Source organism: Lingula anatina, chromosome 5 (assembly GCF_051362555.1).
Source record: "Lingula anatina isolate TDL-2025a chromosome 5, LinAna3.0, whole genome shotgun sequence".
Taxonomy (NCBI): domain Eukaryota; kingdom Metazoa; phylum Brachiopoda; class Lingulata; order Lingulida; family Lingulidae; genus Lingula; species Lingula anatina.
In genome coordinates, this window is record NC_141771.1 from 21982762 (window position 1) to 22000222 (window position 17461).

Below are 17461 nucleotides of genomic sequence, written 5' to 3' on the forward strand. Positions count from 1 at the left end.
CCTCCTCAACTCTCAAATTGATGAGTCTTATTCAAGAGGCAGTATAACAATATATACAGTGCTGGAAGTGCGCTTATCACATTATTAATTTATCTATATCTTGTAAAAAACAATGCTGTGGTATGATTCAGCTAATTTCTGTCATAGTTAAACATTGTACTTACATCCCTTGATAGCCATTGATTCGCCACGTTAATTATTTACTTTTTACTCAATTAAACAGTGTTCGATTAAGTAGCATTGATAGCGACACAATGGTAGCATATAAGATTTGTAGCTGGATGAATTATCATCATCATTTAGTACCTCCCTGCATGTCGCGGTGCGGAGCATTTTCTCTCACTCTAAAACACCCCCTCACCCCTGGGGTTGACAACCGGTCAGATGCCAGGAGGCCACGCGAGATATTTTATTGTTACATATTCACGCAAATATTAATTTTCATTTCTATGTGCAACAGAATGTTTACACCCTTTTTGGGAAAGTGACGGGTGTGGGGGTGGGGGGGGGGGGTCCATCCGTAAGGGTCGATATCCCCACAGGACCCGACTATGCAGTCGAAAAATACTGATTATAAAAGGTTATCTTAACCAAAATAATGATTTTTTAAAATTACAAATAGTCTGTTTATGAAAATAAAACGCATTTTATTTCTCTATCCAAGACGTTTTTTTTTTCAAAAACGTTTGGGAAAAATCACGCAACACTAGATTGAGCTGTCTACATCAAAACATACATACATGTATATATTCTAAAATCCTGTGGATAGCTACAAACTGGCTTTATTTTGATTTTCTTTAAATTCATATATACTTAAATTCAAAACATTTCGTGACATATCAAAGAAGACATTTTAAATCGCACATAATTTGACAATCTTTTTTGTGCGCTTATCACAGTATAATTTTCACAACAGCTTTGATCGATAAAAAAAGATTAATATTAACTCACAGGGACACAACTTAAAAAAAAACCTTAAGGCAACCAAGTACTACATCAAAGGGCTATAGTACAATACTTATAATATTTACATATGTACAATACTACAATAGAATTATCATAGGTGATACTTTGTGGTTGTATCCCACCGTGTTCTACCCCTCTTCCAATATATAAAGAATATTAAGATTTGTTTAAATTATGAACGTATAATATCTGTCTTTCACATAAAAAAATGACAAGTGTAATTTTTACTTTACATCATAAACAAACACAGACACCTTTCTCAGTTAGCACATCCTAACTACCCACTGCGGAGAGTTATTTTGCTATAACTAATACTAAGACAGCTAACAGTAACGTATCTTCGCGGTATTAAAACGATCATATATCTGTTATAGTGCACTACACATGGAAATCTCACAAAAGCAGGATAACATTAAAGCTTGGGGTTTCGATGTTACAGTTCATCAACACTTGTGTTAACTGACGGTCACACATTAGTCTAATGATTTAATCTAATAGAGGCATGAATAGGACCTTTCTGTGTCTCTCCTGCATTCTACTTATGCGCCCAATGCAATCAGATATACAGACAACGGAAGAACCAAACGTGAAACCCCGCCAAAACGCCACGTCACGGCATTTCCGGTCACGTTGTCCGCCGCCGCTGGCGTCCCTGAAGTCGTGGACACAAGGACAGTGGCCGGCTCAGGGGAGGCAGTTGAAGGGTCCACAGAAGTTCCGTTATTTCCCGAAGGCGTCGAGAGCGTGTTGTTAACGCCTGTTGTACTGGTTGACGCCGTAACGGAACCATTCAACGCCTGCGGTGCCGCTTCAGTTGTTGTGACTGTTGTATCAGACAGAGTTGATGAAGCTGTTGTATTTTGACCTACTGTCTGCGACCCAGTTGGTGGTGTTTGTGTTGTTGTTGACGCAGCGCTCGTTGTTGTCGAATCCCCGGTTGTTGGCACAGACACCGGGATAGTAGCATTTGCAGATGACGGAGTTACCGTTGCGTTGGGACTCACTGCAGTCGTAGCCGGTGAAGAAGTTGGTGCACTGGTTGGTGTAGTAGCTGTTGTCGGTAATTTTGTTGACTTTGTTTCCTTGGCGGTCGTCGAGGCACTGGTTGTAGCAGCAGCTGTTTTTGGCGGGATGGTTGTACTCTCTGTGCTCTTTGTGACCTGCGTAGAAGATTCCGTGGAATTTGGTTTGGTGACGACGGTTGTAGGAGTAGAACTGGCGGTGGTGGTGGTGGACGCTGAGGTGGTGGTTTTTGCAGTAGGAGTAGTAGTAGTATCAGGGGTAGTTGTAGTAGCTGAGGTAGGTGTACTGAATGTAGTACTGGTAGTTTGTGCTGTGGATGTTGTGGGTGCTGTTGTTGTCGTTGTTGTGGGTATTGTAGTTGTAGGAGGTGGTGAAGTTGTTGTGATAGTTGTAGAGGGAGCTGGGGTTTTTGGTGGCACTGTAGTAGTAGTTGTTGTTGTAGTTGTTGTAGTTGCTGTAGTTTTTGGTGGTTCTGCAGTTGTTGCTTTTGGTGTTGTAGTTGTAGAAGGTGCAGTAGTTTTTGGCGGTAATGTGGTTGTTGCTGTTGTTTCTGTAAGGTTTATAGTTGTAGTGCGTGTAGCAGTTGTGCTGGCTGTTGTAGCTGTTGTGGGGGTAGAGGTTGTGGTAGGAGTAGTGGATGTTGTTGTAGTTGGTGCAGTAGTTGTAGTAAGTGTACTTGTTGTTGTAGGTATTGGTGTAGTAGTTGTAGGGGGTGTGGTAGTAGTAGTTGTAGTATGTGTAGTAGTAGTAGTAGTTGTTGTTGTAGGTGTAGTAGTAATTGTAGTGGGTATAGAAGTTGTACTGGGTGTGGTAGTAGTAGTAGTTGTAGTAGGTGTAGTAGTAGTAGTAGTTGTAGTAGGTGTAGTAGTAATTGTAGTGGGTATAGAAGTTGTACTGGGTGTGGTAGTAGTAGTAGTTGTAGTAGGTGTAGTAGTAGTTGTAATAGGTGTAGTAGTAATTGTAGTGGGTATAGAAGTTGCACTGGGTGTGGTAGTAGTCGTTGTAGTAGGTGGGGTAGTAGTAGTGGTATTTGTTGTAGTAAGTGCAGCTGTTGGAGTATATGTAGAAGCAGTAGTTGTAGTGGGTTTAGTAGTTGTAGTAGGTGCAGTAGTAGTTGTAGTAGGTGCAGTAGTTGGCACAGTGGTAGTACTTGCTGTGGTCGTTGTTGCTGTTATGACAGAACTTCTCTGTGCAACCCAGAACGTATCATACTGCCTCAAAATGGTGGCACTGAAATTAAAATAATATTTTACATTACTATATTATCACTTACGAAGTGCTAGGGGGTCGTAGCTTACGGTGTCTACACCATGATTCTTATATATATGCCATTAAAACAGGAATACTTCTGCATAAATACTAAGGGCGTATTCCCAGAGCTTTTAGATCGATCTATCCCCGCGGGGAGTCTCACTAGATTACTGTCAGATAATCCGGCTTAAATGTCCGTCCAGCCTACTACAAGCTGTAAGGGGGTAATTAACTTTCGTGCCCGCTCGGCTGACAGCTATTTAGCATGAACCGTTAGGGAGTTAGGTGGATCTAAAGTAGATCGATCTAATCTCTGGAATGGGGTCTAAGACTGGGTTTCTACACCTAGATCAATCTAACAGGATCGATCCATCTCCAAGGGTTTTCTCGCTAAATTGCTCTCAGCTTAAGTGGCTTAGATCTATGGCACGCCTACTGAAGCTTCTAAACGATAATTAATTACCCCCTACCATATTCAGTAGGCGAGACATACATCTAGTGCCGCTTAAGTTGATTGCAATTTAGCAAGAATCCCTTTGGAGAAAGATCGATCCACAGTTAGTACGTTAGGGTCTGGGAATGGTCCCTTACACAAACTCTATATCCTCTTCACCACTAGATGGAGCTGTCCACTGAAAGCTGAGATCTGATTTGTCGCTACTATCCACGTGACCGACTGCATCGTCGCTGTCCGTGCAGGAGATGGTGCCTGTACCGGAAGCGGAAGTCGTCCAGGTGCCCCGCCTCGTGTTTGCTCCGGACACCCGTGCTTGAAGAAAGAGCCCTCGAAATGTGTCCCCAGATATGGTCACTATGAAAATTAAATGATTGGTTAAAAGTTAATGAATGCCATATTTCACCCCATTTCCATAGATTTTTAGATCGATCTATCCCTGTGGGGAGTCTCACTAGATTACTGTCAGCTTAGCCGGCTTAAGCGTCTGTCCCGCCTACTCAAAGCTGTAAGGGGGTAATTAACTATGGTGCCCGCTCGGCTGACTGCAATTTAGCGTGTAACCCCAGGGAGTTAGGTCGATCTAAATCTTAATCTTTAGAACGATCTCTCCAATATTGTCATTATTATCCTCCACTTTTCCATATTTGGCGAATGACAAATTCTTCATCAATTTTTATTTTGTTTCAGCTGGTAGAAAAAGCACAAGGCCAACAGTGTAGGCCTACAATGTACGTAGCATACAGTTTGTGTCCAAGTTTCAGCTAGCCGAGGATGGCATCAGTTGAAATACTATTTTCAGTTAGCTCTGAAAGAAGCCGTTAATACCTGGCAATATCGGGCTTATGACGTCACTGGAGTGAGAGAGGTGTAGGGCTAACAAATAACCTTTTTTGTCAAAAGTTGGTATAAAAAACTTCAAACCAATAGTTATATACGTACTAGTACATGTAGTGCGTACTTTGATGTAGGATAATGATCAGTATTCCATCTAAATGTGGGTGTCAAGTTTGTGTTAGTCTCTCATAGTTCTTTATAGTACTGCCTTGTTGTAATGACTGTTTTAAATTTTATTGTTTTTATTTTTTTACCTTTATGGGTGAGGTTTAGATAAAATATACAAACAAATGAACTATAAGAAGTACAGATTGTTTTAGACCGCCAGTCACACAGCCTTATCGGCTACATATACTACACATTTACATTCGCTTAGAAGTTAAAACTGGTAGATCATAGCTTTTTGTTAAAATGGAACCATAAAGATTTATGAAAATCTGGCAATGTATAAAACCATTAAGTACTATATAAAATGATAAGAAAAATATTAAAAATTATAAAATAATTTATGAAAATCTCTCCCCGTTACCTGTAAGTGTTCCGCCAGGCAGGTACGTGTTCCCAGACACTGAAATGGTGTAGGGGCTGGGGGAGGTCTGTGCTGGGCTTCCATGCCCCGGGGTCAACGAGTCACACCGGCTGGTCGGGGGTCCAATGGAATAGGAGCGGACGCTGTACACCATCAGGAGCAGGCAGGTGTGAGCGGTCAGCGAGAACATGGTGGCTGGAGAGTGGACACTGTAGTGATGTACTGGTAATGGTCGCTGTTGGTGATTTCGTCTTTATCTGGAGAAAATATGACAGAGGCGTGATTCAGTGCGAGAGGCGGGGAGAGGGGAGTATGACGTGAACTTGGCGGTCTTCAACTGTGTGCAAAACCGCTAGAGGAGCGAACACTGGTTGAAAAACGCTAACCGCGATTATTTAATCTATCTTTAACTGAATAATCGTGAAATAATGAATCACTCCTAGGTGTGGCTAAGTTGGCTAACTCACTTCATATTGTGCGCAAATCTATATGAAGTTGGAAAAACAGTGGACACTGGCCAGCTGTGCCTTATTTAGCCCACTCTGTGACCCTAGTTTCAGTTGTTCATAATTTTGGACTAAAATGAATCCGTGCGGTAGACGAGTAATGTCATCACAAGATCTAGACGTCAGCTGTGTGCAAAACAAAGCTATCCGTGCAATATTAACCTATTTGACCCAGGCCTAATCATACCCTCCACTAGGACCACAGGTTTATTTTTTCAGTAGATATTCGCAGATATGTTTCTAAATAAATGATGGTTCTTTTCTGCACTGCGTCAGAGAAAAGTGCACATTATTATTTGCGAACCAGGTAGAGGGTAGCCCAATCGCGGGAATTTAGTTGTCTTCAATTCCCCTTTATTATTATTATTATTATTTTGTTGTGGTGTTGAAAACGTACATCATATCGAAGGAGACTATCACCCTGTCTTACACAACACTCTGTGCACCACTGTACAACATCGTAATTGTTATCGTAATGGCTTTTGTTGTAATTTATCAAGGCATAAGTGTCTTTCGAAGAGTCATACTACAGCGCTCCCTCGAATGGGCATTTTGATAAATATACTGACACAAGTTATAACAAGGGAATCATTTGGTGACAATTTAATCTAATAGCCATATTTTTAGAAATTGCATCTCTCATTATTATTGTCTTTCTCAGTAAAAGCTAGGCCTTTTTTTGCTGCACGCAAATAAAGAATACGCCTGCTCACATTAAGAAAAAATATTTGGGCGTCAAATAATTTTTAACTCCCACTAGACCCTGTAAGGCGTGCATTTGTGTTTTTCTACGTGTGCGCGCCTGTGTGTGTGTGTGTGTGTGTGTGTGTGTGTGTGTGTGTGTGAGAGAGAGAGAGAGAGAGAGAGATAGAGAGAGAACGTGAGAACGTAAGAACGTGCTTGTGTGTAAGTGTGAGTGTGTATGATTATGCGCGTGAGTGAGTGCGGGTTTTTGTTCTAGTTCTAGTGCAGATACAAAGTATAGAAATTATGCCAAATTATAATTTTCTCTCTCTGACTTTGACAGGGAGTACGACATGCTTTCTTGACCCACTATATATTTGTCACTGCTGAGTAAGGCTTCGTTCACATGCAATGTCTATTTTCTAAATTCTATTTTCTATTCGCGCTATCTTATGATCACGGTCTGTGCACTGAATATCCCGCCGCGTAATTACTGGCAGCGCGAGCCAGTTACTATAAGTTACTATAAGTAACTGGCTCGCGCTGCCAGTAATTACGCGGCGGGATATTCAGTGCACAGACCGTGATCATAAGACATGCCGCAAATAGAAAATAGAATTTAGAAAATAGACATTGCATGTGAACGAAGCCTAAAAAGTGGTGTTATTGCAGTAGTTTCACATTGTGATGTTATCAGTATTATGAGGGGCACCATCAAGCCATAAAAGCCGATTTATCCGTTCATCTCATGACAGTACAGTTTACGGTGCACTGCCTTGGTGTTAGTTAGTGTCATTTACCACTGTTGTAAGACAAAAGACCCTAGGACGTCACAATACATGTGGGAACGGAACTGAAGACACTGTTAAGCCGATTAAACTGGGGAACACGTGTGTCAGCGGGAAGTTTACTTCCAAAATACAAAGAAGGAAATGAAGAAAGCAAATATGTAAAGGATCTGTGCTGCTTTGGGAAAATTTGACGACAGCGTCGTTATTCTTTTTTATCATCTAAATGTTCATTTATTATCAATTTTTATTTATTTATTTATTTATTTATTTATTTATTTATTTATTTATTTATTTATTTTTAGTGGTAAACAGTGAAAGATAGAGGGAGAGAGAGAGGCACAGCAGGTTTAAAGAAAAGTTATGATTTATAAGGCCAGCATGATTTACGAACAAACAAAAGGACCCCCGGGCTATTGTCTACAGGTTCAGTTTCTGATGTACATATAGCCCTACATGTAGCTTATATTCAAGGTGTGAAATAACCCAAACGAGACAGTGATAATATCTCTCGCCAAATTCCTTAACCTAGCTTTTAAGAAAAGAAACTGTGCTACATCTTCGAGAGTAGTCTTTCAATTTATTAACCTTCCACTTAGTGATGTCTATGGCTGTAAATAATTACTGTAAATATCAAGGTTCATTTCACATAGTAGGAAACAGGCTCGTGCGTAATAAATATCTATATCTTAGTCATGTATACAATACTTGTAGTATGATGCTAGCGTACTATCAGTGCTGTGAGTAGTTGACTCGGCATTAAGACCGCACCTAGCTTATGGTTATGAAATACTGGAATAACGGTACCTTTGTATATATGTAATTTTGGTGCTATTTATCTATGTATTTATTATTATTATTATTATTATTATTATTATTATTATTATTTACTTTATCTATGTACATTTTCACCAGCTCAGTGTGGCGCAGAAAATATGAATAAAGCATATTTTATATATATGAAAGCAAGTAAATTGTCATTACTAGCCCAACTTTTAAAGTTTAATTTTGCGTACAGCAAAACATCTTTTTAAGAAATATCTCAAGCTATTTACAATACAGTATTTTATCAACGTTTATAACTTATAATAGATTTCATTTTCAGTGGAAGCCGTTTTACGGTAATTAACTGTATTAATTTATGAGATTTATCTTTGTTTTTGGAGGGATTGATGATAATCATTTAAAACCAATTTTTTTTCTGCATCAACACGTAGCGAGGTCAGGGACTGTTATACCTTATTTTATGTAAACAAGGTGATCAAATTTAAGATGACTGTCGTGGTCACTACGGCCAGAGAGGCATTAACGCATTTCGTTCGAGTAGATTAAATAGTATGTTGACTTGGAAAACTTTTGTTGCAAAGTTGTGAAAGAATGATTATTACAAAAAGTGTACATTTCATCTGGTATTTAGTTAAAGTCATGAAAAGCGCGAAGGAAAACTCTTTCTAAAGATGTACATGTATATGACACATTGACCCTGGTAGAGGGTAATAATTTACCACTATTCTGTCTTTAGGATGAGGGTTTTGTCACGTTCATCCCCCACCCCCACCCCCACGACAATAGAACTCATCATTTTGACCGGGACCCTTATAATAACATTACGTAAGTCATTATACCCGAAAGGATTTCCGCAGTTAAGAAGGAAATTGTTTGTCGTGTTTCCACTCCCACTGTCAACTTAACACGTTAATATCTACTCATCACCAGTGTGGATCATAGCTTTTAATTCTAATTCTCAATTTTAACTCGTGTCACCTGTTCGTTACGTAGAGTAATACATCCACAAATCTGTATGCATTTTCGTGTTTTGATAAAGGTATCCACTGTAGTACTTAAAATGACATTTTTATAATGTAGATAATTTAGATGTTTTTGCATTTTAGTTTATTTCTTTACTTTATTTGAAATATGTCGGTTTTATCCTAATATATACAATTTAACTGCTTGTAGATGTAATGAAGAGACACCATTAAAAGTTTCTGGCTTTAGGACGCAGCCTACTTAAAACCTACCCTCTCAGGGCCACAGATTGATTTTTCACATGTACATCTCTGCCTAATTCATGACAATTTTTCTACTGTAAGAAGTTTACACGGCATTAATTACACCACTCAGTTGTTGTCTAGTATTGAACACTCTAGTTCCCACTTTGAGAAGTAGCAGTGTACACATAGCTGTGACTAGGTTCTACCAGTTAACTTCCCTGTACAATATAATAGCTAACGTGGTAACCTACGCTTTTGTCATTCAATACAACACAAGTTAAATAAAAACCAATAGTGTCACTGTTTAACATTTGGTAATATAGGAACTGTATCACTTGTAAGCGGTGATGAGGTTGTTCATTAATGATTGAATTAAAGTGATCAAAATAACATAAAACTATAAGAACTTATTTAGACATTAATTAGAATTACTCATTTCAAAATTACCATCACTCCGACCGAAAGTATGATTAACACAGAAACCGTACTATAATGTTTGGGATGGGTTATCAGAATTTCATCAAATATAATCTCCTGAGTGTTTATCAGTGTCCATTTCTTTACGCTCCATATACTTTATATTAACACAGAAGTTCCAATAAAGAAATTTCCACAAATAAAATTCGCCCTTACCTTTAAGTGTTAAGACGTCCGCTGTGTTTTCCCCAGTGTTGACGGAGTGGCTGAGCGCGAGAGAATGACTCCTGTGCGTCGTGTGATGAGGCAATCTCTCCCCCCTAGGATGGCTTCACGCCTCAAGGGACGAATGATCACGCCTGAGTCACACCGCTGACCCTCTCCCGCAGACCTTTGTTTTCCCATTTCCGTTGATGTTTTGTTTCATTTGTTTTCATTATCTGCGAAAAGATTAGATGGTCTTTGGTTGTGTAACGCTTAACAAGTTAAAATAATAGTTTCTTCTTATATAAAAGACTGTACTTCTCAAGTGTTAACTCTAAACTTGGACGTATACAGCGATTTAGTCCAAGAAAAATTTATCGCCCTTTTGTGATGGGTCAATGCACTATGTTAATTGTGAATTTTATTATCCAAATTTTATCATCAAAAATGATGAAAAATATAAATGATAGGAAAAACAAATAGTTCAGGGATATTTTATAATTGTTTATTCATTTAATGGTCAATTGAAGCTATGCAAGGTAAAACGAATCAACAGACAGCCTTCGCCACAAACAGCGAGGAAATGTTACACTGTTTATCTCGAAATTTTACCCTTTTAACTCAAAGCATTTAATCCGATAGATATTCCGGACATTTTGCTATTTCAGTAAAATGGTTGGAGATGATGTTATACAACTGCAATCAGGTTTATTGGTTTTCATGATAATCACGAATAGGACTGCGAGAATTGACACCATGGTTGAAGGGATAATAACTCTTTGTATGACTTCTATATTTTACAATAAAAACTTTGTGAACAACTCATAGAAATATAATATATTCTGTTTTACCACAAAAACGGCAGTTATAGCTATTAATCTGATATCTGAGCTTGTCTTTAGACCACGTGACCTCCATTGATGGCTATACTCTGTTATAATCTCTTAAGAGATTATTACAAAAAAAAAAAAAAAAAAACTTTTTAGAATAAAAACCAGGGACTAACTTTGAATGTAAAAATGGATACAGTAACCATTGGTAAGTTTGGGAAAATTGTTGTTTACTCCAGGAAAATTCATTTTTTGGCCAGAACGAAGAGTTATTATCCCTTTAATTGATTAAGAAAATGAAAATAAAAGACATGCACGCACGTGTGCTGATAGAGAAATATGTCGCCACTGTCACATGCTGTCATGACGGCTTTTATTTTTAATCTTTCCCACATCTGAAAGTGGAAGGCTGTGTGTAGATGTTAAAATTACTGACATACTTAACATATTTATGTGATTAAACGTTTTAATGTTTTCAGGGCTGCATGTTTACTTGTAGCTTGTCCACAATATAGCTACAATGAGGTGGTTTTAACTTTAAATTGTCGTCGTGAAGGTACAGTGCTATTTGTTTTAACTATATTAAAAAAATGAAATGCAAGGTGTAGGAAGTTTAGAATGAAATGCAAGGTGTAGGAAGTTTAGAATGAAAGATGTATCTTAACCAGTTCCTTTCATTATTCACTCTGTTACAAAGTTTTAAGTTTTTCTGTCACGGTTGGCATTTACCAGTATCGATCTTTATAACCATATTGACAAAAAATAAATAAATTAAATAAATAAATAAATAAGTAAAAAAAGTTTTAACAGATCGTAATTCCTTAAACGACTTTTGATGTGGGATAAAACGGTGATAAAAGGAAAAAAACGTGTTAGAAATTTCAGGAAAATTCAGTTTTGCTATATAAAGACCAACAGCTCAATGAGAGTTTTTAATTTGAGCAGTTTGTTGAGAGTAAAGTAGAGGTAAATTAAAGCAAAGTGCTTGCACACCACACTCCTAATGCGTCTTTGTGCGGTTTACAATGGACCACTGGTCATTTTTGGTCCTGAATACAGACTGGGTGTAGACGTTCCCCCCTCCCTTGGGAAGGTGCAGTCTGATTAAGTAGTTTTCGGTGCATGAATGATATTGTATTGTTTCGGACCACATGTTTATAGCAGGCAAAACCAAAAAATGCCATATAGCACCTCAGCCAGCGCAACACCTAGCACAATCAACATTCCTGGCACAGCTATTGCAATCAACATTTCCTTCCAAGGGGGTTGAACTCTCAAGAATGAGATATGTAAAGTACGCTGATAAGTCTGGTATTTTGTCTCTCTTACACACAGTATAATTGAAATAATAAATGAACAAAGATACTACATATCTTGGCTTTTTTGGTGTCAAATGTGCCCATAAAATATAATACAGGTACAAGAGCTGAGCCTTCTTATGCCCCGATGTGGTGAGCATTCCAACGCACACTAAATCCAGAGCCTATTGCCAATTCAAAAATACATTTGAAAAAGAAAAATATCTAGACGTTCTTCATGATACTGATAAAAGAAAAAAACCTAAGTTGTTTTCGCACCAGTGGGCATAAACTCCACATTGAAACAGGCAGATACAATAACACTCGTCGGACCGATAGAATATGCCATTACTGTTCTAAAGACAAAATTGAAGATGAAAAAACACTTTCTCAAAACATGCCCTCTATACAACGACCTGCGCTCAATATTATATAAGGTAATTACAAAACAATATACACATTTTGGCCTCAAAACAACTGATGAAAAATTTACTATCACTATGAAATGTCAAGAGGAAGAAACCCTTTTGCACTAGCTTCGTTTTTCTCCTCCACTTTTGCTAGGCGGGATCTAGAAGACAGTGCCGCACCCATCGGCAATTGAGTAGTAGTAATAGAAACGGTTTTTTTTTTTTTTTTTTTTTTTTTTTTTTTTTTTTTAGTATGCAAATAGTCTTACTCATAGTGATTGTTTAAGTAGCATATTCACTAAAATTATATTTATATTGTCATTTTTATCCACCCAGGTGGATGTATATGTTACAGTGAAATAAACTACTATAAACTACTTAACACAATGCCAGAATTATTAGCGTATTTCACGTGCTTCCATCTTTGAGTTGAAAACCCCTTTCATTCCGGATCAACTGGGCACAGCTCCCTGTTCTTTGAAAATCAAAAACTTATACGTCAGATGAAATTGTAAACTATTTTCAAAAGCACACATGTGAAATTTGAATAACGTGCATGTATGTGCCCCTAATTTAATTTGGTTCGCAACTCATAGTTAATTTTAAGGGTTTTCTTTATTCCTCGGATACTAATGTCTCAAAGTCATGCGACATTCCGTGGTATCTTTATGAGCTTAAACTATCAGCCCTGCTCACGAAATTCTACAAAATATATGTGCCACTTACATATAACTCCGTCATGCTAGAAATGACGGGGAGGTGACTCTTCTACTCTCTCTCTCGCTCTCTCTCTCTCTCTCTCTCTCTCTCTCTCTCTCACACACACACACACACACATACGCGCGCGCGCGCGCTCACATTACATGTTTAAGTTTTCATTCACTTTAACTACATAAACTACATACAATTTTTATCTATCAACTGGACAAGGTGGGGGTCAAGGGGGGGGGGGGTAAGGTTCGCCAGTGTTTCTCCATGTACCCATACAATTAAAAGTCACCGAATATATGTCGGCAAATATGGCAGTATAACGTATAACTTCGTGTAGGGGATCATGACTTATCATTTTGGTCGACTTTTTGGTGGTTTATCATCTGCACTTTTCATTACTATCATAAAATTGGAATGCGTTCATGAATTGTGTCCATATTAGGGTGAATAGAGCAGACGACAGTTTCCGAACATCAAGCACGTCCCTTAGGCTGTATTCCCAGAGCTTTTAGATCGATCTATCCCCGCGGGGAGTCTCACTAGATTACTGTCAGATAATCCGGCTTAAATGTCCGTCCCGCCTACTACAAGCTGTAAGGGGGTAATTAACTTTTGTGTCCGCTCGGCTGACAGCTATTTAGCGTGAACCCCCAGGGAGTTAGGTCGATCTAAACTAGATCGATCTAATCTCTGGAAATGGGGTCTTAGACTACATTTCGGTTTCGGGAAAAGTACAGTTTGTCCAGAACTCCATGGTGCTGCCGCAGGAGGGTCGTTTCTGGTAAGCTGGTTATAGAAACCAAAGTAAAAATTGCCTTATGTGGACGAAAAAATTTTGATAATGGCAAAGTAATCCAAGAGAAAAAAGACATTGAAATTGTGCAAGCCAGCTACAAAATAGTAAATAAGACACGACAGAACTTTTTGGCATAGTTAGTTAAATAGATTTAATTTGACAATACCGGTTTTAACATTAATTATATAGCAACTTCTTTCTAACCTGGAAGAAGTTAAAAAGAGACCTCAAGTGCTTTTTACAGACTTTAATAGAAGCACAGCTTTTTTATCGTTACAGAGAAAACAGAGTCTATCTTCTAATTTTTTGTTAACAAATCGGCCTGTTTCCACATATAATGAAAGAACTGATCTGAACTGCGCCATGATTGATTTTTCTACAGGTTTTAATTTATACTTAACATAATTTTCTCACTAAGTTTTCTTTAAGTTTTCTATAGACCCTTAACTTGGGCTTCCTTCCATTGTCTCTCTTGCGGTTTGAATATTATATCCTTTATAACGCCAACATCACAAGAAACTAATTCATTAAACTAATGCCCCATTTCACAAACGGCTAAAACTTGAGAGACCGGAGCACACCAATTAAAGGGATAATAACTCTTCGTTTCGGCCAAAAAATGAATTTTCCTGGAGTAAACAACAATTTTCCCATACTAACCAATGGTTAATGAATCCATTTTTACATTCGAAGTTAGTCCCTGGTTTTTTTCTAAAAAGTTTGGTTTTTTCTTAAAATCTCTTAAGAGATTTTAACAGAGTACAGCCATCAATGGCGGTCACGTGGTCTAAAGACGAGCTCAGATATCAGAATAATAGCTATAACTGCCGTTTTTGTGGTAAAACAGAATATATTATATTTCTATGAGTTATTCACAATGTTTTTATTGTGAAATATAGATCTCATACGAAGAGTTATTATCCCTTTAATGTTTCACTAAAACTTGACAAGCAATATGATGAACTCTTTTGTAAAGTGTAAAACTTTCTTCGTGACTGTTAACCAGTGCTCTCAGGCTACAAAGTCTACGCACCCTAGTGATATAAGCTAATGCTCGATTGCAATTCACATGAATATGAGATTTTTCTAAACGTATATGCCCTCACACAGAGGCAAATTATGCAAATGTAAAAAATTGGTGTCACGCAATTCAACGTTATTCAGTCAGACTACATCATTAGGATCGTGTTCACCGCAATCTTTATCAACAAAGTTTGCATCCAGTCATCCGTGCGTTTCACAATACATCCCGTTGTTTGTAGATGACATATTACTCTGCTCGTACGGTAAAATCACGTCATGTGATCTTATCTTCAAGCCAGAGCCTTCGGAAAATAAAGTGCCGTTGCACTTGGCTAATACGCTTGATACATCTGCGGTTACACACGCTTATCAAAGTCCAACTCGGTTCATTTAAGTTTACTAACAATTTTGGGGACGCAAGTTAGATGCGTATTGATTCTTAGATGTACAAAAAAGTACCGATGTACTGTATTTGCCTAAGGCCTCAAAGGTATGTCTTCAAAGGAGTTTATCCAAATTTGCACTGATTAAAGATCTAGAGCAGAATTTGCGCTGATTAGGGATCTCGAGCAAAACGAGGTTATCACTATGTAGTGATGTAAGTCAACCGACATGTCAAGCCAAATGTGTGTACAAATTATAATAACACCAGCCATTGGATAGCTGATTCTCTTTTTTATGTTTTACACCGTGAATGAAATAGCAAATGAAGGAAAACTAGAAGAAAAAAATTAACGAGACCAATTTAAAATTTCTCGTTAATTTTGGCACAAACGTGTCGAATACTACGACCTCAGCCAGAGCACTACCCGGAGCACAGGGAGTTACGATCTAGCGCGAACTAAACGCCTTTTACAAGAAGATGCCTTAAATAATAAAAAAAACGTTCATAATTATCTGAATTCAGGGATAGAACCAATCTATTGCAGTGTGCCAATGACGTAAGACGTGTTTATAAACCTATCTCTGGCGCGGATATTATTCTTGTTGATGCGGTAGGTGGGATAGTAGTTCACAGTTTTATTACGCAGGGATAGACTGAAGGCGTTATATACGCAAAGAAATTAGTTTGGAGATGAGCTATTAAATTGAGTGCGAAATGGAAAACTTCATACATTCCTGTGTGTACGTGTATACAGAGATAACGTATCTATATTTTGAAATATTGTTTTGATATATCATTCATAAATGCAGATTATTAAAAAAACTACTTTAATTAATGATTTACATATATCACACACATTTATCATCACAAAATATTTATTGACAACCACAAAGCACTGATACGAGCCATTCATTCATCTGACACAGCGCCCTTACAGCGTGGTGGTGTTACATATATTGAACCCGACGAATTTTGGCACCGTTCTCTTTAAAAGACGCGCAGTCTACGTGAACAGATAACGATATTAGGGACGCTGCGTGTGGTAGAAGACGTAAAATGGCATCTCTGTCACGCACCCGACAAATGGTAATCACTATCTTCGTGCAAGGGGGCGGCGTCTTCTTGCGGGTGCAGCGGACGCAGGTCTGTCACATTAGAAGCATAGTGCAACAGCAAAGTGCAGGGGGCCTTTAAAAAAACTTGAGAGCACGTAAAAACGCGCTCATACGCAGAAGAAGACCTTATCCTGCTTGGGTGTTGAATGCGTCACTGGCAGACGACGTAAGACTGTGTAATGTTATAAGTTGTGATTCAGTTGTCTCCGTCCAATGGAGATCCATCAACTCGCTTTTTTTCCCACTAGTTTAGTATGACTAACGAATGCTGATTAACTAGTGGGCCGGCTAATTATCCGCATTACCTTATTGCTGGGATTCCAACTCTCAAAGCAATTAACGGGAAAGTGACCGCGTATCTGATAACAATTGTCCTGCAATTGTTTCCTAGAGACGGAACAAGGTTTGTCGTCAGCAACAAAGTGAGCAAGAACTCCATGCGTGTGCGGCAATATTCAATATTACTGTTTAGCTGCAACTTGAAGAAAACCGGGGCAACAAGTAGGTGAGAATTATTCCGACAACCTGGGAAGGCATTACTGTGCCATTGTTTTTCTCGCTGCTGGACACTGTGCAACTAGCAAATTTAGGCGACTTAGTGTAATTTATTGCATACGTAAATTTCGGATAGACGGAGACGATTCAGTGAAAGATCTCATAAGACTGGAGACATGAACCGGGACAATAATCCTCGACAGAAACTGATCAGCTCTGAGGCAGCTTCCAGTGGCGGTGACTATCTATTTTGGTGATCCTCACATCAATTAAAAGAAGTCAACCGTGGTGGTAGCACAGACAAGACTGTAAGGCCGCGTCCTTGATGTTTCAGCCGCTGGCTCCATGGTGTTGCCGTGAACTACTGTCACTGTTCCTGACTGCCGTCACCTTTAACACCACTTTCACCTCGAGTCACGATAGCTGGTTTCTTTAATCAATTTGTCTCGGTATATTATTACGAATGTGTGAGTGGGGAGACTTAATAAATTTCAGCTGAAGGAACAGCACACGCTATGGTTGTCTCCGAACTTGAAGTGATCACACACATGATCAGCGGTCCTAGAACGTGACGGGAGATGGTCATCCGTGTCACACAATGAACGCTGAATGAGGACAGAATGAACGCTGATGTAAGTTTTTAAGTGTCTTGAAGGGCATTTTCTGGGAGGGGGGGTGGGGTGGGGATAAGGGTGCAAGGGCTCAATGTCTCGTGATTTTGGGGTGTGTGTGTGCACCGGAGTGT

At 38.6% G+C, this 17461-nt stretch overlaps 1 protein-coding gene across 3 annotated transcripts; it reads right to left on the reverse strand.

Annotated features, from left to right (window-relative positions):
• Positions 1-626: 626 nt before the first annotated feature.
• LOC106181209 (uncharacterized) lies at positions 627-9851 on the reverse strand. Of its 3 annotated transcripts, none has more exons than XM_087013347.1 (5): positions 9666-9851; positions 5061-5317; positions 3832-4051; positions 2822-3219; positions 627-2725 (listed from the first exon to the last, which is right to left on the reverse strand). In XM_087013347.1, exons 2-5 carry the CDS (start codon positions 5248-5250, stop codon positions 1506-1508), a joined length of 2028 nt encoding a protein of 675 aa, XP_086869473.1. In that variant the 5' UTR covers positions 5251-5317; positions 9666-9851; the 3' UTR covers positions 627-1505. The 3 variants fall into 3 exon arrangements, with proteins under 3 accessions (XP_086869473.1, XP_086869472.1, XP_086869471.1); XM_087013346.1 differs by having other exon boundaries at positions 2756-3219; XM_087013345.1 differs by having other exon boundaries at positions 627-3219.
• Between the last annotated feature and the right edge of the window lie 7610 nt (positions 9852-17461).